We start from the raw sequence: 25,675 nt of genomic DNA, 5'->3' as shown, positions 1-25,675 counted from the left end.
CACTTTGTGACATCAGCTGATGTAAGGAAGGTCTTTATAAATAAATTTGATTGATATTTGATGAGACTGAAGGACACCATTCTAGGTGATTACAGGTGACATCTTACTGTATTGAAAGCTGTGTAATTACATCAGTGTAATGTAATATGTGAATCTACCTGTCGTCTGAAGTGGAGTCCATCGCTTTCTTCACCACATCATAGGCATCCTGAAGCAGGTCCTGACAACAAACAAACAAACAAACAAACAAACAACATTCTGGAACGGTTGTAACAACACGGCTGAAACAAGATGACTGTCTGTCTACCATCCATCACTATGGGGTCACTGTTCCCATTTCTCCAGTGGTATGACTGTCTACCATCCATCACTATGGGGTCACTGTTCCCATTTCTCCAGTGGTATGACTGTCTGTCTACCATCCATCACTATGGGGTCACTGTTCCCATTTCTCCAGTGGTATGACTGTCTACCATCCATCACTATGGGGTCACTGTTCCCATTTCTCCAGTGGTATGACTGTCTACCATCCATCACTATGGGGTCACTGTTCCCATTTCTCCAGTGGTATGACTGTCTACCATCCATCACTATGGGGTCACTGTTCCCATTTCTCCAGTGGTATGACTGTCTACCATCCATCACTATGGGGTCACTGTTCCCATTTCTCCAGTGGTATGACTGTCTGTCTACCATCCATCACTATGGGGTCACTGTTCCCATTTCTCCAGTGGTATGACTGTCTGTCTACCATCCATCACTATGGGGTCACTGTTCCCATTTCTCCAGTGGTATGACTGTCTGACCATCCATCACTATGGGGTCACTGTTCCCATTTCTCCAGTGGTATGACTGTCTACCATCCATCACTATGGGGTCACTGTTCCCATTTCTCCAGTGGTATGACTGTCTACCATCCATCACTATGGGGTCACTGTTCCCATTTCTCCAGTGGTATGACTGTCTGTCTACCATCCATCACTATGGGGTCACTGTTCCCATTTCTCCAGTGGTATGACTGTCTGTCTACCATCCATCACTATGGGGTCACTGTTCCCATTTCTCCAGTGGTATGACTGTCTACCATCCATCACTATGGGGTCACTGTTCCCATTTCTCCAGTGGTATGACTGTCTGTCTACCATCCATCACTATGGGGTCACTGTTCCCATTTCTCCAGTGGTATGACTGTCTGTCTACCATCCATCACTATGGGGTCACTGTTCCCATTTCTCCAGTGGTATGACTGTCTGTCTACCATCCATCACTATGGGGTCACTGTTCCCATTTCTCCAGTGGTATGACTGTCTACCATCCATCACTATGGGGTCACTGTTCCCATTTCTCCAGTGGTATGACTGTCTGTCACCATCCATCACTATGGGGTCACTGTTCCCATTTCTCCAGTGGTATGACTGTCTACCATCCATCACTATGGGGTCACTGTTCCCATTTCTCCAGTGGTATGACTGTTCTACCATCCATCACTATGGGGTCACTGTTCCCATTTCTCCAGTGGTATGACTGTCTACCATCCATCACTATGGGGTCACTGTTCCCATTTCTCCAGTGGTATGACTGTCTACCATCCATCACTATGGGGTCACTGTTCCCATTTCTCCAGTGGTATGACTGTCTACCATCCATCACTATGGGGTCACTGTTCCCATTTCTCCAGTGGTATGACTGTCTACCATCCATCACTATGGGGTCACTGTTCCCATTTCTCCAGTGGTATGACTGTCTACCATCCATCACTATGGGGTCACTGTTCCCATTTCTCCAGTGGTATGACTGTCTGTCTACCATCCATCACTATGGGGTCACTGTTCCCATTTCTCCAGTGGTATGACTGTCTACCATCCATCACTATGGGGTCACTGTTCCCATTTCTCCAGTGGTATGACTGTCTGTCTACCATCCATCACTATGGGGTCACTGTTCCCATTTCTCCAGTGGTATGACTGTCTACCATCCATCACTATGGGGTCACTGTTCCCATTTCTCCAGTGGTATGACTGTCTACCATCCATCACTATGGGGTCACTGTTCCCATTTCTCCAGTGGTATGTCTGTCTACCATCCATCACTATGGGGTCACTGTTCCCATTTCTCCAGTGGTATGACTGTCTACCATCCATCACTATGGGGTCACTGTTCCCATTTCTCCAGTGGTATGACTGTCTACCATCCATCACTATGGGGTCACTGTTCCCATTTCTCCAGTGGTATGACTGTCTGTCTACCATCCATCACTATGGGGTCACTGTTCCCATTTCTCCAGTGGTATGACTGTCTACCATCCATCACTATGGGGTCACTGTTCCCATTTCTCCAGTGGTATGACTGTCTACCATCCATCACTATGGGGTCACTGTTCCCATTTCTCCAGTGGTATGACTGTCTACCATCCATCACTATGGGGTCACTGTTCCCATTTCTCCAGTGGTATGACTGTCTACCATCCATCACTATGGGGTCACTGTTCCCATTTCTCCAGTGGTATGACTGTCTACCATCCATCACTATGGGGTCACTGTTCCCATTTCTCCAGTGGTATGACTGTCTACCATCCATCACTATGGGGTCACTGTTCCCATTTCTCCAGTGGTATGACTGTCTACCATCCATCACTATGGGGTCACTGTTCCCATTTCTCCAGTGGTATGACTGTCTACCATCCATCACTATGGGGTCACTGTTCCCATTTCTCCAGTGGTATGACTGTCTACCATCCATCACTATGGGGTCACTGTTCCCATTTCTCCAGTGGTATGACTGTCTACCATCCATCACTATGGGGTCACTGTTCCCATTTCTCCAGTGGTATGACTGTCTACCATCCATCACTATGGGGTCACTGTTCCCATTTCTCCAGTGGTATGACTGTCTACCATCCATCACTATGGGGTCACTGTTCCCATTTCTCCAGTGGTATGACTGTCTACCATCCATCACTATGGGGTCACTGTTCCCATTTCTCCAGTGGTATGACTGTCTACCATCCATCACTATGGGGTCACTGTTCCCATTTCTCCAGTGGTATGACTGTCTACCATCCATCACTATGGGGTCACTGTTCCCATTTCTCCAGTGGTATGACTGTCTGTCTACCATCCATCACTATGGGGTCACTGTTCCCATTTCTCCAGTGGTATGACTGTCTGTCTACCATCCATCACTATGGGGTCACTGTTCCCATTTCTCCAGTGGTATGACTGTCTACCATCCATCACTATGGGGTCACTGTTCCCATTTCTCCAGTGGTATGACTGTCTCTACCATCCATCACTATGGGGTCACTGTTCCCATTTCTCCAGTGGTATGACTGTCTACCATCCATCACTATGGGGTCACTGTTCCCATTTCTCCAGTGGTATGACTGTCTACCATCCATCACTATGGGGTCACTGTTCCCATTTCTCCAGTGGTATGACTGTCTACCATCCATCACTATGGGGTCACTGTTCCCATTTCTCCAGTGGTATGACTGTCTGCACCATCCATCACTATGGGGTCACTGTTCCCATTTCTCCAGTGGTATGACTGTCTACCATCCATCACTATGGGGTCACTGTTCCCATTTCTCCAGTGGTATGACTGTCTACCATCCATCACTATGGGGTCACTGTTCCCATTTCTCCAGTGGTATGACTGTCTGTCACCATCCATCACTATGGGGTCACTGTTCCCATTTCTCCAGTGGTATGACTGTCTGTCTACCATCCATCACTATGGGGTCACTGTTCCCATTTCTCCAGTGGTATGACTGTCTACCATCCATCACTATGGGGTCACTGTTCCCATTTCTCCAGTGGTATGACTGTCTACCATCCATCACTATGGGGTCACTGTTCCCATTTCTCCAGTGGTATGTCTGTCTACCATCCATCACTATGGGGTCACTGTTCCCATTTCTCCAGTGGTATGACTGTCTGTCTACCATCCATCACTATGGGGTCACTGTTCCCATTTCTCCAGTGGTATGACTGTCTGTCTACCATCCATCACTATGGGGTCACTGTTCCCATTTCTCCAGTGGTATGACTGTCTACCATCCATCACTATGGGGTCACTGTTCCCATTTCTCCAGTGGTATGACTGTCTGTCTACCATCCATCACTATGGGGTCACTGTTCCCATTTCTCCAGTGGTATGACTGTCTACCATCCATCACTATGGGGTCACTGTTCCCATTTCTCCAGTGGTATGACTGTCTACCATCCATCACTATGGGGTCACTGTTCCCATTTCTCCAGTGGTATGACTGTCTGTCTACCATCCATCACTATGGGGTCACTGTTCCCATTTCTCCAGTGGTATGACTGTCTACCATCCATCACTATGGGGTCACTGTTCCCATTTCTCCAGTGGTATGACTGTCTACCATCCATCACTATGGGGTCACTGTTCCCATTTCTCCAGTGGTATGACTGTCTACCATCCATCACTATGGGGTCACTGTTCCCATTTCTCCAGTGGTATGACTGTCTACCATCCATCACTATGGGGTCACTGTTCCCATTTCTCCAGTGGTATGACTGTCTGTCTACCATCCATCACTATGGGGTCACTGTTCCCATTTCTCCAGTGGTATGACTGACTGTCTACCATCCATCACTATGGGGTCACTGTTCCCATTTCTCCAGTGGTATGACTGTCTACCATCCATCACTATGGGGTCACTGTTCCCATTTCTCCAGTGGTATGACTGTCTACCATCCATCACTATGGGGTCATTTCTCCAGCGGTATGACTGTGGGTAGTGTGTCAGTTCAATAGAGAGACGAGGGGTGACTTCTAGACAGGGAGCCAAACCACCAAAGCTCTTAAAACGGCTAACCCTGTTGTCTACTGTCTTTTACCCCCTAAAGACTAAAGCAAGGTGCTAGAGAGACCATCTCTTCCTCCCTTCCTCCCCCTTTCAGACGGATTAGTAGTGGCATCTTGTCCTGGGAGAAGCCTACTGGGAGAGAGGGATGAAACGAAGGAGAGAGAGAGAGAGAGAGCCAGAGGGATGGAGAGACAGACGGAGAGGGAGAGACAGACGGAGAGGGAGAGAGCGGAAACTCGCTAGTAAAACTGCTCACTGTCTGGAGAAACAGAGCAGCTCACTGACTGGATAAACAGCTGGAACAGAACGTGGTAGCTGGACGCTGGGAGACGGTGTGACCCCTGACCTCTCCATAGGAAGGAGACGAGGCCGTGAGACGGTGTGACCCCTGACCTCTCCATAGGAAGGAGACGAGGCCGTGAGACGGTGTGACCCCTGACCTCTCCATAGGAAGGAGACGAGGCCGTGAGACGGTGTGACCCCTGACCTCTCCATAGGAAGGAGACGAGGCCGTGAGACGGTGTGACCCCTGACCTCTCCATAGGAAGGAGACGAGGCCGTGAGACGGTGTGACCCCTGACCTCTCCATAGGAAGGAGACGAGGCCGTGAGACGGTGTGACCCCTGACCTCTCCATAGGAAGGAGACGAGGCTGTGAGACTGTGTGACCCCTGACCTCTCCATAGGAAGGAGACGAGGCCGTGAGACGGTGTGACCCCTGACCTCTCCATAGGAAGGAGACGAGGCCGTGAGACGGTGTGACCCCTGACCTCTCCATAGGAAGGAGACGAGGCCGTGAGACGGTGTGACCCCTGACCTCTCCATAGGAAGGAGACGAGGCCGTGAGACGGTGTGACCCCTGACCTCTCCATAGGAAGGAGACGAGGCCGTGAGACGGTGTGACCCCTGACCTCTCCATAGGAAGGAGACGAGGCCGTGAGACGGTGTGACCCCTGACCTCTCCATAGGAAGGAGACGAGGCCGTGAGACGGTGTGACCCCTGACCTCTCCATAGGAAGGAGACGAGGCCGTGAGACGGTGTGACCCCTGACCTCTCCATAGGAAGGAGACGAGGCCGTGAGACGGTGTGACCCCTGACCTCTCCATAGGAAGGAGACGAGGCCGTGAGACGGTGTGACCCCTGACCTCTCCATAGGAAGGAGACGAGGCCGTGAGACGGTGTGACCCCTGACCTCTCCATAGGAAGGAGACGAGGCCGTGAGACGGTGTGACCCCTGACCTCTCCATAGGAAGGAGACGAGGCCGTGAGACGGTGTGACCCCTGACCTCTCCATAGGAAGGAGACGAGGCCGTGAGACGGTGTGACCCCTGACCTCTCCATAGGAAGGAGACGAGGCTGTGAGACGGTGTGACCCCTGACCTCTCCATAGGAAGGAGACGAGGCCGTGAGACGGTGTGACCCCTGACCTCTCCATAGGAAGGAGACGAGGCTGTGAGACGGTGTGACCCCTGACCTCTCCATAGGAAGGAGACGAGGCTGTGAGACGGTGTGACCCCTGACCTCTCCATAGGAAGGAGACGAGGCCGTGAGACGGTGTGACCCCTGACCTCTCCATAGGAAGGAGACGAGGCCGTGAGACGGTGTGACCCCTGACCTCTCCATAGGAAGGAGACGAGGCTGTGAGACGGTGTGACCCCTGACCTCTCCATAGGAAGGAGACGAGGCCGTGAGACGGTGTGACCCCTGACCTCTCCATAGGACGGTGTGACCCCTGACCCAGGAGTTCTTTAACTTTTTCAGCCTGGGACCCAAGCTCATGGAAATATGCAACTATATGTAAATATTGGTACATTTCATTACCCTTATGCCTAAAACAAATGCAATAGACAAAAACATATAATAATGCCATAAAATATCCATTTAAATATCTAATGTTTATTCTGCCCTACCAAGCAAAAAGGCAGTAACTTCTCACAGCGTGAAACTGAGGAAAAATGGCTTTTATTTACCTTTTGGTTTCACAGTAACTTTATGCAGTTACTGTTAACATGACCCCCATTTTCTCACAATACGAGGCAGGATACTTGTCCACATGATTAAGCACGTAGTTAATGTAGCAAAAAATGACTAACTCATTTTAGACCAACCGAGCAGTTACTGCCTGTTTTGCTTGGTAGGGCAGCATTGCTCCTCATTTAAAAACACTCTTACATATCTGTCTAGGTTGGAACTGGTGATGTTAAAAATACAATATTTTTTTTTAAATTCTGAACTGGAATAAAATGATTGATCAACAGAACACAAACACACAGGCTCCATTTTGTGATAGTGTAACCATAACAGTACAGATGAAAAACGATCAGGTCTACTGTACATCTTCACTGTAGAAAGTATTGTTGGGAAAGAAACAACTATAGGTTTGAACTGGTTTTATTCAATAATATGTTTTATTCTGAACATGAATAAACTGATTGATCACATCACACAGGTTGAAGTTTTCAACAGGCATGTCTATTCTGGCATTGTCTATTTTAGAGCAACACAGAGGTCATACTCAGCACTGAGTCTGTTTCTGTACCTTGTTTTTTAAAAGGACGCCAGAGTTGAGAACCCGGACTGACACAACCTGGACCAGAACATCTACTGCTTCCTCAGTCAGGCAGGAGAGCACTTCCTGTTGTAGATGAACAACCCAGAACTGTGTGAGTGGGTTCTCAGTCAGGCAGGAGACCACTTCCTGTTGTAGATGATCAACCCAGAACTGTGTGAGTGGGTTCTCAGTCAGGCAGGAGACCACTTCCTGTTGTAGATGATCAACCCAGAACTGTGTGAGTGGGTTCTCAGTCAGACAGGAGACCACTTCCTGTTGTAGATGATCAACCCAGAACTGTGTGAGTGGGTTCTCAGTCAGACAGGAGACCACTTCCTGTTGTAGATGATCAACCCAGAACTGTGTGAGTGGGTTCTCAGTCAGGCAGGAGACCACTTCCTGTTGTAGATGAACAACCCAGAACTGTGTGAGTGGGTTCTCAGTCAGACAGGAGACCACTTCCTGTTGTAGATGATCAACCCAGAACTGTGTGAGTGGGTTCTCAGTCAGACAGGAGACCACTTCCTGTTGTAGATGATCAACCCAGAACTGTGTGAGTGGGTTCTCAGTCAGGCAGGAGACCACTTCCTGTTGTAGATGAACAACCCAGAACTGTGTGATTGGGATCTCAGTCAGGCAGGAGACCACTTCCTGTTGTAGATGAACAACCCAGAACTGTGTGAGTGGGTTCTCAGTCAGACAGGAGACCACTTCCTGTTGTAGATGATCAACCCAGAACTGTGTGAGTGGGTTCTCAGTCAGGCAGGAGACCACTTCCTGTTGTAGATGAACAACCCAGAACTGTGTGAGTGGGTTCTCAGTCAGGAAGGAGACCACTTCCTGTTGTAGATGAACAACCCAGAACTGTGTGAGTGGGATCTCAGTCAGGCAGGAGACCACTTCCTGTTGTAGATGATCAACCCTGTTTCACGAATCACTGTTTCCAGAAGCACCATTTCCTGAAGCATTATTCTGCCCTGTTCTGAAAGACCGGTGCTGAGCTGACAGGGGCCAAACTGAAACTAAGAGAGAGAAACTCATCGCTGTATTGGCGTTTCATGACGATTGAGCTCAGTCAGAACTTGTCGCTACCATGAGTCCATTTGGTTGACAGTGGTTTGTGATGGCTTGTGGGAATGACAAGTCAGCGGCTGACAGCGCTGCAGCGTTTGGGGTCTCGGAGTTGATCTTCAAGAAACCTGCTGAAAATATATCCGGTAAACCGCGAAGCACACAGGCATCTCCCCCTCGCGCAGCGGCCAAACTGAGCAGAGACCGGTGCTAAGCAGACAGGGGCCAAACTGAGCAGAGACCGGTGCTAAGCAGAGACCGGTGCTAAGCTGACAGGGGCCAAACTGAGCAGAGACCGATGCTGAGCAGACAGGGGCCAAACTGAGCAGAGACCGGTGCTAAGCAGACAGGGGCCAAACTGAGCAGAGACCGGTGCTAAGCAGAGACCGGTGCTAAGCTGACAGGGGCCAAACTGAGCAGAGACCGGTGCTAAGCTGACAGGGGCCAAACTGAGCAGAGACCGGTGCTAAGCTGACAGGGGCCAAACTGAGCAGAGACCGGTGCTGAGCAGACAGGGGCCAAACTGAGCAGAGACCGGTGCTAAGCAGACAGCGCACTGAACAGTGAGTGCAGTCACACTTTTTAATGTATTTAACCTTTATTTGGGCTCCCGAGTGGTGCAGCGGTCTAAGGCACCGCATCTAAGTGTAAGAGGTGTCACTACAGTCCCTGGTTCGAATCCAGGCTGTATCGCTTTTGGCTGTGATTGCGAGTCTGATAGGGCGGTGCGCAATTGGCCCAGCGTCGTCCGGGTTTGGCCGGTGTAGACCGTCATTGTAAATAAGAATTTGTTCTTAACTGACTTGCCGAGTTAAATAACAATCTAGTGTATGTCAACGGTAGTGTACCTGCTGTGTGACTGAATAAATAAATTATTTAGAGTTAAATAAATGATTTAACGAGGCAAGTCAGGTAAGAAAAAAATATTTTGCACTGACGGCCTCCCCCGGCCAAACCCGGACGACGCTGGGCCAACGGTGCGTCGCCCTATAGGACTCCCGATCACTGTCGGGTTGTGATACAGCCCGGGATCGAAGCAGGGTCTGTAGTGACGCCTCTAGCACTGAGATGCAATGCCTTCGACCGCTGCGCCACTTGGCCAAATCAATTCGAATCCAGTAATCAATGAAATAATTGATTATAATTCATTAAAAACAGGTCCGACCCACACTTTAAGGAAAGCTGTACTCACCTCTTCATAGGTAGAAGGAGAAGAGCCTCCCTGGCTGTTTGCCTGAGTGGAGGGCTGGAGCGCGAGGTGGAGGTGGGTGTCAGGACCAGGATTAGGGGGTCTCTCTGCCGGCCCTTCCCAGCCCAGGGTGCTCTGCTGGGGGGTACAGGTCTGGTAGGCTGCCCGGCGCTCTGGAGAGAAGCTATCCCACAGGCCTGAGATAGCTTCAGATACTACAGCCAGACCAGTCTGTCCCGGGCTCAGCACACCGCTACAAACCAACTTCTCTAGTGTCTGTCTGTAGAACAACAAGTACCTGGGGAGAGAGAGAGATGGGGGAGAGAGAGAGGGATGGGGAGAGAGAGATAGCGGGGGAGAGAGAGAGGGAGGGATGGGGCAGAGAGAGAGAGGGGGATGGGGGAGAGAGAGAGAGAGAGAGAGGGATGGAGGAGAGGGAGAGAGAGAGGGGGGATGGGGAGAGAGAGAGAGGGATGGGGAGAGAGAGAGGGGAGAGAGAGAGGGATGGAGGAGAGGGAGAGAGAGAGAGAGAGGGGATGGGGGAGAGAGAGAAAATAGAGGGATGGGGCAGAGAGAGAGAGAGAGGGGATGGGAGAGAGAGAGAGAGGGGATGGGGAGAGAGAGAGAGAGGGGATGGGGAGAGAGAGAAAAATAGAGGGATGGGGCAGAGAGAGAGAGAGAGAGGGATGGGGAGAGAGGGATAGAGAGAGGGATGGGGGAGAGAGAGAGAGATAGAGGTAAGGCATAGAGCTGTGTGTACTGTCCATTATTACTGTATTCTACTATAGATAACAACATTACTGTATTCTACTATAGATAACAACATTACTGTATTCTACTATAGATAACAACATTACTGTATTCTACTATAGATAACAACATTACTGTAGTAGCAACATTACTGTATTCTACTATAGATAACAACATTACTGTATTCTACTATAGATAACAACATTACTGTATTCTACTATAGATAACAACATTACTGTAGTCTACTATAGATAACAACATTACTGTAGTCTACTATGGATAACAACATTACTGTATTCTACTATAGATAACAACATTACTGTATTCTACTATAGATAACAACATTACTGTATTCTACTATAGATAACAACATTACTGTAGTCTACTATGGATAACAACATTACTGTAGTCTACTATAGATAACAACATTACTGTATTCTACTATAGATAACAACATTACTGTAGTCTACTATAGATTACAACATTACTGTAGTCTACTATAGATTACAACATTACTGTAGTCTACTATGGATAACAACATTACTGTAGTCTACTATGGATAACAACATTACTGTATTCTACTATGGATAACAACATTACTGTAGTCTACTATGGATAACAACATTACTGTAGTCTACTATAGACAACATTACTGTAGTCTACTATAGATAACAACATTACTGTAGTCTACCATAGATTACAACATTACTATAGTCTACTATGGATAACAACATTACTGTATTCTACTATAGATAACAACATTACTGTAGTCTACTATAGATAACAACATTACTGTATTCTACTATAGATAACAACATTACTGTATTCTACTATGGATAACAACATTACTGTATTCTACTATGGATAACAACATTACTGTAGTCTACTATAGATAACAACATTACTGTATTCTACTATGGATAACAACATTACTGTAGTCTACTATAGATTACAACATTACTGTATTCTACTATGGATAACATTACTGTATTCTACTATAGATAACAACATTACTGTAGTCTACTATGGATAACAACATTACTGTATTCTACTATAGATAACAACATTACTGTAGTCTACTATGGATAACAACATTACTGTAGTCTACTATAGATAACAACATTACTGTAGTCTACTATAGATAACAACATTACTGTAGTCTACTATGGATAACAACATTACTGTAGTCTACTATAGATAACAACATTACTGTAGTCTACTATGGATAACAACATTACTGTAGTCTACTATAGATAACAACATTACTGTAGTCTACTATAGATAACAACATTACTGTATTCTACTATGGATAACAACATTACTGTATTCTACTATGGATAACAACATTACTGTATTCTACTATGGATAACAACATTACTGTAGTCTACTATAGATAACAACATTACTGTATTCTACTATGGATAACAACATTACTGTATTCTACTATGGATAACAACATTACTGTATTCTACTATGGATAACAACATTACTGTAGTCTACTATAGATAACATTACTGTAGTCTACTATGGATAACAACATTACTGTAGTCTACTATGGATAACAACATTACTGTAGTCTACTATAGATAACAACATTACTGTAGTCTACTATAGATAACAACATTACTGTAGTCTACTATAGATAACATTACTGTATTCTACTATGGATAACAACATTACTGTAGTCTACTATAGACAACATTACTGTAGTCTACTATAGATAACAACATTACTGTAGTCTACTATAGATAACAACATTACTGTAGTCTACTATAGATAACATTACTGTATTCTACTATGGATAACAACATTACTGTAGTCTACTATAGATAACAACATTACTGTAGTCTACTATGGATAACAACATTACTCTAGTCTACTATAGATAACAACATTACTGTATTCTACTATGGATAACAACATTACTGTAGTCTACTATAGATAACAACATTACTGTAGTCTACTATGGATAACAACATTACTGTATTCTACTATGGATAACAACATTACTGTATTCTACTATAGATAACAACATTACTGTAGTCTACTATAGATAACAATATTACTGTAGTCTACTATGGATAACAACATTACTGTAGTCTACTATAGATAACATTACTGTAGTCTACTATGGATAACAACATTACTGTAGTCTACTATAGATAACAACATTACTGTATTCTACTATGGATAACAACATTACTGTAGTCTACTATGGATAACAACATTACTGTAGTCTACTATGGATAACAACATTACTGTAGTCTACTATGGATAACAACATTACTCTAGTCTACTATGGATAACAACATTACTGTAGTCTACTATGGATAACAACATTACTGTATTCTACTATAGATAACAACATTACTGTAGTCTACTATGGATAACAACATTACTGTAGTCTACTATGGATAACAACATTACTGTATTCTACTATAGATAACAACATTACTGTAGTCTACTATAGATAACAATATTACTGTAGTCTACTATGGATAACAACATTACTGTATTCTACTATAGATAACAACATTACTGTAGTCTACTATAGATAACATTACTGTAGTCTACTATAGATAACAACATTACTGTATTCTACTATGGATAACAACATTACTGTAGTCTACTATAGATTACAACATTACTGTATTCTACTATAGATAACAACATTGTGGAGTTTAAATTCTAATACCAAGCTCAGGAGGGGAACCATCATCGCTGTTTTATGGAGGTTATACATTAATTTGCCATTGGTGAAATGAATGAGCCCTTTTTAAATCACTCTCCATGGTCAGAGGTGCCCCACGGTGCCACCAGCTATAAATCCCCTCGTGATAAATCCTTGATCCTCAGTCACAGGCCAGGAGAGCACTAACTCAACGCACTACGGACAGTTAAAACATCTCAACGGAGATAGGACATCTAATAGAAGCAACCAGCCAAGGGTGAAATTCTGGCAGGACAGATTGTTAATAAAAAAAGGACTTCAGATTAATTTGGATTTTGGGGGAATAGGTTCAACTGAGACTAAGGCAGAGACAGAATTGGCCCTTGAGATGTATCTTCTGTTGTCACTCATTCTGTCAGTAAATTGGTCTATAATCAGACTGTCAGTAAATTGGTCTATAATCAGACTGTCAATAAATTGGTCTATAATCAGACTGTCAATAAATTGGTCTATATTCTGACTGTCAATAAATTGGTCTATAATCAGACTGTCAATAAATTGGTCTATAATCAGACTGTCAGTAAATTGGTCTATAATCAGACTGTCAATAAATTGGTCTATAATCTGCCTGTCAATAAATTGGTCTATAATCTGTCAATAAATTGGTCTATAATCTGCCTGTCAATAAATTGGTCTATAATCTGTCAATAAATTGGTCTATAATCTGCCTGTCAGTAAATTGGTCTATAATCAGACTGTCAATAAATTGGTCTATAATCTGCCTGTCAGTAAATTGGTCTATAATCTGTCAATAAATTGGTCTATAATCTGCCTGTCAGTAAATTGCTCTATAATCAGACTGTCAGTAAATTGGTCTATAATCTGCCTGTCAGTAAATTGGTCTATAATCAGACTGTCAGTAAATTGGTCTATAATCTGTCAATAAATTGGTCTATAATCAGACTGTCAGTAAATTGGTCTATAATCTGCCTGTCAATAAATTGGTCTATAATCTGCCTGTCAGTAAATTGGTCTATAATCAGACTGTCAGTAAATTGGTCTATAATCTGCCTGTCAGTAACTTGGTCTATAATCTGACTGTCAATAAATTGGTCTATAATCTGACTGTCAGTAACTTGGTCTATAATCAGACTGTCAATAAATTGGTCTATAATCTGCCTGTCAGTAAATTGGTCTATAATCAGACTGTCAGTAAATTGGTCTATAATCTGCCTGTCAGTAAATTGGTCTATAATCAGACTGTCAGTAAATTGGTCTATAATCTGTCAATAAATTGGTCTATAATCAGACTGTCAGTAACTTGGTCTATAATCAGACTGTCAATAAATTGGTCTATAATCTGCCTGTCAGTAAATTGGTCTATAATCAGACTGTCAGTAAATTGGTCTATAATCTGCCTGTCAGTAAATTGGTCTATAATCAGACTGTCAGTAAATTGGTCTATAATCTGACTGTCAGTAACTTGGTCTATAATCTGACTGTCAGTAACTTGGTCTATAATCTGCCTGTCAATAAATTGGTCTATAATCTGCCTGTCAGTAAATTGGTCTATAATCAGACTGTCAGTAAATTGGTCTATAATCTGCCTGTCAGTAAATTGGTCTATAATCAGACTGTCAGTAAATTGGTCTATAATCTGACTGTCAGTAACTTGGTCTATAATCTGACTGTCAGTAACTTGGTCTATAATCTGACTGTCAGTAAATTGGTCTATAATCTGTCAATAAATTGGTCTATAATCAGACTGCTTTCCACTGAATGTTTAATAAAGTCACTGTGTCCCTTAAAGTAACAGTGAAGGCCAGACAGATTAAGCCCTACTCCTAGACAACATGCTTTTCAGTCCAGAACATGAGTTCACCTACATCCGGGAAACCAGCCCAAAGACAGAGTGAGTGCTGCCGACCAATTGTCCGGGAGAAGAAACTATCCCATTGTGAAATAATGTTTTATAGCCTCTACGCTGATGGAAATACCAGATGACTGGTCAGCTGTATAGCCTCTACGCTGATGGAAATACCAGATGACTGGTCAGCTGTATAGCCTCTACGCTGATGGAAATACCAGATGACTGGTCAGCTGTATAGCCTCTACGCTGATGGAAATACCAGTTGACTGGTCAGCTGTATAGCCTCTACGCTGATGGAAATACCAGATGACTGGTCAGCTGTATAGCCTCTACGCTGATGGAAATACCAGATGACTGGTCAGCTGTATAGCCTCTACGCTGATGGAAATACCAGATGACTGGTCAGCTGTATAGCCTCTACGCTGATGGAAATACCAGATGACTGGTCAGCTGTATAGCCTCTACGCTGATGGAAATACCAGATGACTGGTCAGCTGTATAGCCTCTACGCTGATGGAAATACCAGATGACTGGTCAGCTGTATAGCCTCTACGCTGATGGAAATACCAGTTGACTGGTCAGCTGTATAGCCTCTACGCTGATGGAAATACCAGATGACTGGTCAGCTGTATAGCCTCTACGCTGATGGAAATACCAGATGACTGGTCAGCTGTATAGCCTCTACGCTGATGGAAATACCAGATGACTGGTCAGCTGTATAGCCTCTACGCTGATGGAAATACCAGATGACTGGTCAGCTGTATAGCCTCTACGCTGATGGAAATACCAGATGACTGGTCAGCTGTATAGCCTCTACGCTGATGGAAATACCAGTTGACTGGTCAGCTGTATAGCCTCTACGCTGATGGAAATACCAGTTGACTGGTCAGCTGTATAGCCTCTACGCTGATGGAAATACCAGATGACTGGTCAGCTGTATAGCCTCTACGCTGATGGAAATACCAGATGACTGGTCAGCTGTATAGCCTCTACGCTGATGGAAATACCAGATGACTGGTCAGCTGTATAGCCTCTACGCTGATGGAAATACCAGATGACTGGTCAGCTGTATAGCCTCTACGCTGATGGAAATACCAGATGACTGGTCAGCTGTATAGCCTCTACGCTGATGGAAATACCAGATGACTGGTCAGCTGTATAGCCTCTACGCTGATGGAAATACCAGATGACTGGTCAGCTGTATAGCCTCTACGCTGATGGAAATACCAGATGACTGGTCAGCTGTATAGCCTCTACGCTGATGGAAATACCAGATGACTGGTCAGCTGTATAGCCTCTACGCTGATGGAAATACCAGATGACTGGTCAGCTGTATAGCCTCTACGCTGATGGAAATACCAGATGACTGGTCAGCTGTATAGCCTCTACGCTGATGGAAATACCAGATGACTGGTCAGCTGTATAGCCTCTACGCTGATGGAAATACCAGATGACTGGTCAGCTGTATAGCCTCTACGCTGATGGAAATACCAGATGACTGGTCAGCTGTATAGCCTCTACGCTGATGGAAATACCAGATGACTGGTCAGCTGTATAGCCTCTACGCTGATGGAAATACCAGATGACTGGTCAGCTGTATAGCCTCTACGCTGATGGAAATACCAGATGACTGGTCAGCTGTATAGCCTCTACGCTGATGGAAATACCAGATGACTGGTCAGCTGTATAGCCTCTACGCTGATGGAAATACCAGATGACTGGTCAGCTGTATAGCCTCTACGCTGATGGAAATACCAGATGACTGGTCAGCTGTATAGCCTCGACACTGATACACACCCTAGAGCATACAGATACAGAGCCTCTGAGTGGATCATCTGTCACGACAGGCAATAGCTGCTACTGGTGATGCATCTTCTGGTGCCTTCAAGACAACGGAGAACTCTGAAAAATACCAGATCAAATCACGACGTCGGTGACCTTCAGGTCCAAAAAGGTCGGAGCTCTAGAAAGAGGTCTGAGAGTTCCAGAGTTTGCGAGTTGGATGACCATTCAAAACTATTTTTCCCCCCAGTCGGAGCTTGCTTGTTTCCCAGTTCCCTTGAACGCACTGAAGTCAAGAGATTTTCCCCGAGTTGTCTTGAACGCGGCGTCAAACTGTTGGAAGCGTGACGACACACCACTTTGCAATGAGCTGGAGGCAGTATGCATTTTGAAAAAAAACACATACTGAATTGGTTGAAAGTTGTAACGTTTTACTACATATTATGAGACAATGTTCTTATCTTGCCTATTAGATCTCCTCCTCGTTCTACGTTTCTAACGGAGGGTTTTAATCTCGGTCACATGAAATCGCTAGCATGTCGCAGTGGCCTTTTGACAACGGTGTTTTCGCACTAACTGCGTTATGGAACGAACGTTCGTGGCTCACAGCCTACCGCCTTGTGCACAATGCTGCAGTTACAATGAGAAGAAATAATAGTTTAGCAATATTTTTAAGCTAAAACGTTCTGATCTGTTGCATCAGACTCATTGCTTTAAAATATCTACAGTTGAAGTCAGTGGGAAGTTTACATACACCAAGGTTGGAGTCATTAAAACTCGTTTTTTCAACCACTCCACAAATTTCTTGTTAACAAACTATAGTTTTGGCAAGTCGGTTAGGACATCTACTTTGTGCATGACACAAGTCATTTTTCCAACTATTGTTTACAGACAGATTATTTCACTTATAATTCACTGTATCACAATTCCTATATATCCTAGGCCTACTGGTTGTATGAATCTGGGATCCATCGTCCCAAAACTGTCCCAGAGTCTGTTTGGACCAGGCTATTTCTTCCTCGACAAGCTGACCAATAGAATAGGTAGCCTACACGTTTCTACTATAGTAGATTGACATCGGCTAGCGATGTTGCTGTTCGTTGCTCGTCTTGTTAACTTCTTCAAAGTGAACGTCAGAATTCAGTAAGAACAAACGCACATCGTTGTTGCATCCATGATTTGCATGTTAATAGGAATTACCATATTCTAAATGTTCTGTTAATATGAATTACTATATTCTAAATGTTCTGTTAATATGAATGACCATATTCTAAATGTTCTGTTAATATGAATTACCATATTCTAAAGGTTCTGTTAATATGAATTACCATATTCTAAATGTTCTGCTAATATGAATTACCATATTCTAAATGTTCTGTTAATATGAATTACCATATTCTAAATGTTCTGTTAATATGAATTACCATATTCTAAATGTTCTGCTAATGTGAATTACCATATTCTAAATGTTCTGCTAATATGAATTACCATATTCTAAATGTTCTGCTAATGTGATTTACCATATTCTAAAGGTTCTGTTAATGTGATTTACCATATTCTAAAGGTTCTGTTAATATGAATTACCATATTCTAAATGTTCTGCTAATATGAATTACCATATTCTAAATGTTCTGCTAATATGAATTACCATATTCTAAATGTTCTGGTAATATGAATTACCATATTCTAAATGTTCTGCTAATGTGATTTACCATATTCTAAAGGTTCTGCTAATATGAATTACCATATTCTAAATGTTCTGCTAATATGAATTACCATATTCTAAATGTTCTGGTAATATGAATTACCATATTCTAAATGTTCTGGTAATATGAATTACCATATTCTAAATGTTCTGCTAATGTGAATTACCATATTCTAAATGTTCTGCTAATATGAATTACCATATTCTAAATGTTATTTCTGTCATTCTGAGCACCGTGGGTGGTACGTCCTAATCAGATAACGCACCCAATACATATAGGTCTGGTAAATTTCTCAAAATGTCCCGTAAATGAAAATCTCCCCGGCGACACGGAAACCCTGGAACGAGCCCCCACCCTTCAAACTCCAGGATGTTGGTTAGAGAGCTGATGGAGGTCTGAGAGGGGACGGAGTCATCCAGAGTCTCCTCCGCAGAGTCTTCCTCACTGGTCTCAGTCAGGTCCTCTCTGTCAGCTGCGCCACGACGTCTGGGACCACCAGGTCTTCTGGAGCGCATGGAGCTGAGGGGAGGGGGGAAAGGGGGGAGGGAGGGGACAGGTTTTTAATATAAGACTGAAAAAAGAAGCTAATTGATGCTGCCCCCCAGTGGTAATCTCTACTAACTGCAGGTGGCACGCTGTACTCAGGGAAAGGGGATACCTAGGCAGTTGTTCAGTAACATGGGTAGATGCTGCCCCCAGTGGTAATCTGTACTAACTGCAGGTGGCACGCTGTACTCAGGGAAAGGGGATACCTAGGCAGTTGTTCAATAACATGGGTAGATGCTGCCCCCAGTGGTAATCTCTACTAACTGCAGGTGGCACGCTGTACTCAGGGAAAGGGGATACCTAGGCAGTTGTTCAGTAACATGGGTAGATGCTGCCCCCAGTGGTAATCTCTACTAACTGCAGGTGGCACGCTGTACTCAGGGAAAGGGGATACCTAGGCAGTTGTTCAATAACATGGGTAGATGCTGCCCCCAGTGGTAATCTCTACTAACTGCAGGTGGCACGCTGTACTCAGGGAAAGGGGATACCTAGGCAGTTGTTCAATAACATGGGTAGATGCTGCCCCCCAGTGGTAATCTCTACTAACTGCAGGTGGCACGCTGTACTCAGGGAAAGGGGAGACCTAGGCAGTTGTTCAACTGAAATGTGTCATCAGCATTTAACCCCTCTGACTCAGAGAGGGGCAGTGGGGCTGCGGGAGCTGCTGTTGTTAACTGCCTTGATCAAGGGCAGAACGGAAGATTTTTTTCCCCCACCTTGCCAGCTCGGGGATTCAAACCAGTAACCTTTCAGTTACTGAACCACAGCTCTTAACCCGCTAGGCTACCTGCCACCTAGGCTTTGCACCAGTATCTATGGGGGCGGCAGGTAGTCCAGTAGTTAGAGCGTTGGGCCAGTAACCAAAAGGTTGCTAGATCGAATCCCCCGAGCTGACAAGGTACAAATCTGTCGTTCTGCCCCCTGAACAAGGCAGTTAACCCACTGTTCCTAGGCCGTCATTGTAAATAAGAATTTGTTCTTAACTGACTTGCCTAGTTAAATAACAATCTAGTGTATGTCAACGGTAGTGTACCTGCTGTGTGACTGCAGCCTCCGGTACTCTGCCCTTACTTCATCCAAGCTGCACGGCCCGCCTTCATTACCGAGGAATATCCCTAAACACACGTCGGTGAATAGAAACTGCTCACTTAAATCACAGGACATGTTTTTAATCTGGGTTCCTCTCACCTTTCAGTAGCATCAGTCTGCTCAGGTAGGCTTCCTGCTCTTTGAGAAATCCTTTGGCATGGTCCAAGATCTTCCACTGACCGACAGGACAACATTACAATGACACTTTACAATACAAAACATTCAACTGAAGTTTCCACTTTTTATCTGATCCATAATACCAATTTATCACCAGGTAGGTGAAGATCTACCTGCATGGCCAGGTAGGTGAAATCTACCTGCAGAACCAGGTAGGTGAATATCTACCTGCATGGCCAGGTAGGTGAAATCTACCTGCAGCACCAGGTAGGTGAAGATCTACCTGCATGGCCAGGTAGGTGAAGATCTACCTGCATGGCCAGGTAGGTGAATATCTACCTGCATGGCCAGGTAGGTGATATCTACCTGCAGCACCAGGTAGGTGAAGATCTACCTGCATGGCCAGGTAGGTGAAGTATACCTGCATGGCCAGGTAGGTGAAGATCTATCCTGGAGGGACTGACCAATGCACCAAGTCTGGAACCAACATTTTTTAAATTAAGAACAAATTCTTATTTACAATGACGACCTAACAGGGCAACAGTGGGTTAACTGCCTTGTTCAGAAGGACAGATTTGTACCTTGTCAGCTCAGGGATTCGATCCGGCAACCTTTTGGTTACTGGCCCAATGCTCTAACCACTAGACTACCTGCCGCCCCATCATGACCCTGAACAGCTTTTAAATCTTACTAGCAACAGACTGAAATACGGAAAAATCAACAACAAAAAATCTAAATTAGCGGCGTTTGAATTTGTTGATAAAAAGCGGGACAAGACTGCTTGGTTGTGGGACACGTGACAGAGGGCCAAAATGCGGGAAAAGTGTTCACCCTAAAAATCCACTGTGAGCAGTTAGCAACAGCTAGCCCCAAATCACACGCTTTACCCAGCAACAGTTAGTTAGCTAGCCCCAAATCACACGCTTTACCCAGCAACAGCTAGCCCCAAATCACACGCTTTACCCAGCAACAGCTAGCCCCAAATCACACGCTTTACCCAGCAACAGCTAGCCCCAAATCACACTCTCTACCCAGCAACAGTTAGTTAGCTAGCCCCAAATCACACGCTTTACCCAGCAACAGCTAGCCCCAAATCACACGCTTTACCCAGCAACAGCTAGCCCCAAATCACACGCTTTAACCAGCAACAGCTAGTTAGCTAGCCCCAAATCACACGCTTTACCCAGCAACAGCTAGCTAGCCCCAAATCACACGCTTTACCCAGCAACAGCTAGCTAGCCCCAAATCACACGCTTTACCCAGCAACAGCTAGCCCCAAATCACACGCTTTACCCAGCAACAGCTAGCCCCAAATCACACGCTTTACCCAGCAACAGCTAGCCCCAAATCACACTCTCTACCCAGCAACAGTTAGTTAGCTAGCCCCAAATCACACGCTTTACCCAGCAACAGCTAGCCCCAAATCACACGCTTTACCCAGCAACAGCTAGCCCCAAATCACACGCTTTACCCAGCAACAGCTAGCCCCAAATCACACCCTCTCTACCCAGCAACAGTTAGTTAGCTAGCCCCAAATCACACGCTTTACCCAGCAACAGCTAGCCCCAAATCACACCCTCTCTACCCAGCAACAGTTAGTTAGCTAGCCCCAAATCACACGCTTTACCCAGCAACAGCTAGATAGCTAGCCCCAAATCACACCCTCTCTACCCAGCAACAGCTAGCCCCAAATCACACGCTTTACCCAGCAACAGTTAGCTAGCTAGCCCCAAATCACACGCTTTACCCAGCAACAGCTAGCCCCAAATCACACGCTTTACCCAGCAACAGCTAGCCCCAAATCACACGCTTTACCCAGCAACAGCTAGCCCCAAATCACACGCTTTACCCAGCAACAGCTAGTTAGCTAGCCCCAAATCACACGCTTTACCCAGCAACAGCTAGCCCCAAATCACACGCTTTACCCAGCAACAGCTAGCCCAAAATCACACGCTTTACCCAGCAACAGCTAGCCCCAAATCACACCCTCTCTACCCAGCAACAGCTAGCCCCAAATCACACGCTTTACCCAGCAACAGCTAGCCCAAAATCACACGCTTTACCCAGAAACAGCTAGCCCCAAATCACACCCTCTCTACCCAGCAACAGCTAGCCCCAAATCACACTCTCTACCCAGCAACAGTTAGCTAGCTAGCCCAAAATCACACGCTTTACCCAGCAACAGTTAGCTAGCTAGCCCCAAATCACACGCTTTACCCAGCAACAGCTAGCCCCAAATCACACGCTTTACCCAGCAACAGCTAGCCCCAAATCACACGCTTTACCCAGCAACAGCTAGCCCCAAATCACACGCTTTACCCAGCAACAGCTAGCCCCAAATCACACGCTTTACCCAGCAACAGCTAGCCCCAAATCACACTCTCTCTACCCAGCAACAGCTAGCCCCAAATCACACGCTTTACCCAGCAACAGCTAGCCCCAAATCACACGCTTTACCCAGCAACAGCTAGCCCCAAATCACACGCTTTACCCAGCAACAGCTAGCCCCAAATCACACGCTTTACCCAGCAACAGCTAGTTAGCTAGCCCCAAATCACACGCTTTCTCAGCAACAGCTAGCCCCAAATCACACGCTTTACCCAGCAACAGCTAGCCCAAAATCACACGCTTTACCCAGCAACAGCTAGCCCCAAATCACACCCTCTCTACCCAGCAACAGCTAGCCCCAAATCACACGCTTTACCCAGCAACAGCTAGCCCAAAATCACACGCTTTACCCAGCAACAGCTAGCCCCAAATCACACCCTCTCTACCCAGCAACAGTTAGTTAGCTAGCCCCAAATCACACGCTTTACCCAGCAACAGCTAGATAGCTAGCCCCAAATCACACCCTCTCTACCCAGCAACAGCTAGCCCCAAATCACACGCTTTACCCAGCAACAGCTAGCCCCAAATCACACGCTTTACCCAGCAACAGCTAGCCCCAAATCACACTCTCTACCCAGCAACAGTTAGTTAGCTAGCCCCAAATCACACGCTTTACCCAGCAACAGCTAGCCCCAAATCACACGCTCTACCCAGCAACAGCTAGCCCCAAATCACACGCTTTACCCAGCAACAGCTAGCCCCAAATCACACGCTTTACCCAGCAACAGCTAGTTAGCTAGCCCCAAATCACACGCTTTACCCAGCAACAGCTAGCCCCAAATCACACGCTTTACCCAGCAACAGCTAGCCCAAAATCACACGCTTTACCCAGCAACAGCTAGCCCCAAATCACACCCTCTCTACCCAGCAACAGCTAGCCCCAAATCACACGCTTTACCCAGCAACAGCTAGCCCAAAATCACACGCTTTACCCAGCAACAGCTAGCCCCAAATCACACCCTCTCTACCCAGCAACAGTTAGTTAGCTAGCCCCAAATCACACGCTTTACCCAGCAACAGCTAGATAGCTAGCCCCAAATCACACCCTCTCTACCCAGCAACAGCTAGCCCCAAATCACACGCTTTACCCAGCAACAGTTAGCTAGCTAGCCCCAAATCACACGCTTTACCCAGCAACAGCTAGCCCCAAATCACACGCTTTACCCAGCAACAGCTAGCCCCAAATCACACGCTTTACCCAGCAACAGCTAGCCCCAAATCACACGCTTTACCCAGCAACAGCTAGTTAGCTAGCCCCAAATCACACCCTCTCTACCCAGCAACAGCTAGCCCCAAATCACACGCTTTACCCAGCAACAGTTAGCTAGCTAGCCCCAAATCACACGCTTTACCCAGCAACAGCTAGCCCCAAATCACACGCTTTACCCAGCAACAGCTAGCCCCAAATCACACGCTTTACCCAGCAACAGCTAGCCCAAAATCACACGCTTTACCCAGCAACAGCTAGCCCCAAATCACACCCTCTCTACCCAGCAACAGCTAGCCCCAAATCACACGCTTTACCCAGCAACAGCTAGCCCAAAATCACACGCTTTACCCAGCAACAGCTAGCCCCAAATCACACCCTCTCTACCCAGCAACAGCTAGCCCCAAATCACACTCTCTCTACCCAGCAACAGTTAGTTAGCTAGCCCCAAATCACACCCTCTCCACCCAGCAACAGTTAGTTAGCTAGCCCCAAATCACACTCTCTCTACCTAGAAACAGTTAGTTAGCTAGCCCCAAATCACACCCTCTCTACCCAGCAACAGTTAGTCCCAAATCTCTCTCTACCCAGCAACAGTTAGTTAGCTAGCCCCAAATCACACTCTCTATACCCAGCAACAGTTAGTTAGCTAGCTCCAAATCACACCCTCTCTACCCAGCAACAGTTAGCTAGCTAGCCCCAAATCACACTCTCTCCCTACCCAGCAACAGTTAGTTAGCTAGCCCCAAATCACACCCTCTCTACCCAGCAACAGTTAGTTAGCTAGCTCCAAATCACACCCTCTCTACCCAGCAACAGTTAGTTAGCTAGCCCCAAATCACACCCTCTCTACCCAGCAACAGTTAGCTAGCTAGCCCCAAATCACACCCTCTCTACCCAGCAACAGTTAGTTAGCTAGCTCCAAATCACACCCTCTCTACCCAGCAACAGTTAGTTAGCTAGCCCCAAATCACACTCTCTCTACCCAGCAACAGTTAGTTAGCTAGCCCCAAATCACACTCTCTCTACCCAGCAACAGTTAGTTAGCTAGCCCCAAATCACACTCTCTACCCAGCAACAGTTAGTTAGGTAGCTCCAAATCACACCCTCTCTACCCAGCAACAGTTAGTTAGCTAGCCCCAAATCACACTCTCTCTACCCAGCAACAGTTAGTTAGCTAGCCCCAAATCACACTCTCTCTACCCAGCAACAGTTAGTTAGCTAGCTCCAAATCACACCCTCTACCCAGCAACAGTTAGTTAGCTAGCCCCAAATCACACTCTCTCTACCCAGCAACAGTTAGTTAGCTAGCCCCAAATCACACTCTCTCTACCCAGCAACAGTTAGTTAGCTAGCCCCAAATCACACTCTCTCCCTACCCAGCAACAGTTAGTTAGCTAGCTCCAAATCACACCCTCTCTACCCAGCAACAGTTAGTTAGCTAGCTCCAAATCACACCCTCTCTACCAAGCAACAGTTAGTTAGCTAGCCCCAAATCACACCCTCTCTACCCAGCAACAGTTAGTTAGCTAGCTCCAAATCACACCCTCTCTACCCAGCAACAGTTAGTTAGCTAGCCCCAAATCACACCCTCTCTACCCAGCAACAGTTAGTTAGCTAGCCCCAAATCACACCCTCTCTACCCAGCAACAGTTAGTTAGCTAGCTCCAAATCACACCCTCTCTACCCAGCAACAGTTAGTTAGCTAGCCCCAAATCACACCCTCTCTACCCAGCAACAGCTAGCTAGCCCCAAATCACACTCTCTCTACCCAGCAACAGTTAGCCCCAAATCACACCCTCTCTACCCAGCAACAGTTAGCTAGCTAGTCCCAAATCACACTCTCTCTACCCAGCAACAGTTAGCCCCAAATCACACTCTCTCTACCCAGCAACAGTTAGCTA

The 25,675-nt window shown here is 45.7% G+C and overlaps 1 protein-coding gene across 3 annotated transcripts in view; it reads right to left on the bottom strand.

Moving 5' to 3' along the window:
- Positions 1-25,675, bottom strand: part of LOC106590959 (stimulated by retinoic acid gene 8 protein homolog) — a 50,226-nt gene that overhangs the window by 22,813 nt on the left and 1,738 nt on the right. For 2 of the 3 annotated variants that reach the window (XM_045712417.1, XM_045712418.1), the window contains 5 exons: positions 20,159-20,234; positions 20,004-20,085; positions 18,779-18,943; positions 9,649-9,943; positions 159-220 (listed from right to left, as the gene is read on the bottom strand). In XM_045712417.1, the coding sequence (XP_045568373.1) occupies positions 159-220; positions 9,649-9,943; positions 18,779-18,943; positions 20,004-20,085; positions 20,159-20,234 (680 nt within the window). Of the gene's footprint in view, positions 1-154; positions 221-9,648; positions 9,944-18,778; positions 18,944-20,003; positions 20,086-20,158; positions 20,235-25,675 lie in introns of those variants that run through there. The other variant, XM_045712419.1, reaches the window with a different exon arrangement.

This window comes from Salmo salar, unplaced genomic scaffold (genome assembly GCF_905237065.1).
Source record: "Salmo salar unplaced genomic scaffold, Ssal_v3.1, whole genome shotgun sequence".
Classification (NCBI taxonomy): domain Eukaryota; kingdom Metazoa; phylum Chordata; class Actinopteri; order Salmoniformes; family Salmonidae; genus Salmo; species Salmo salar.
This window is presented reverse-complemented; position numbering and strand designations above follow the sequence as displayed.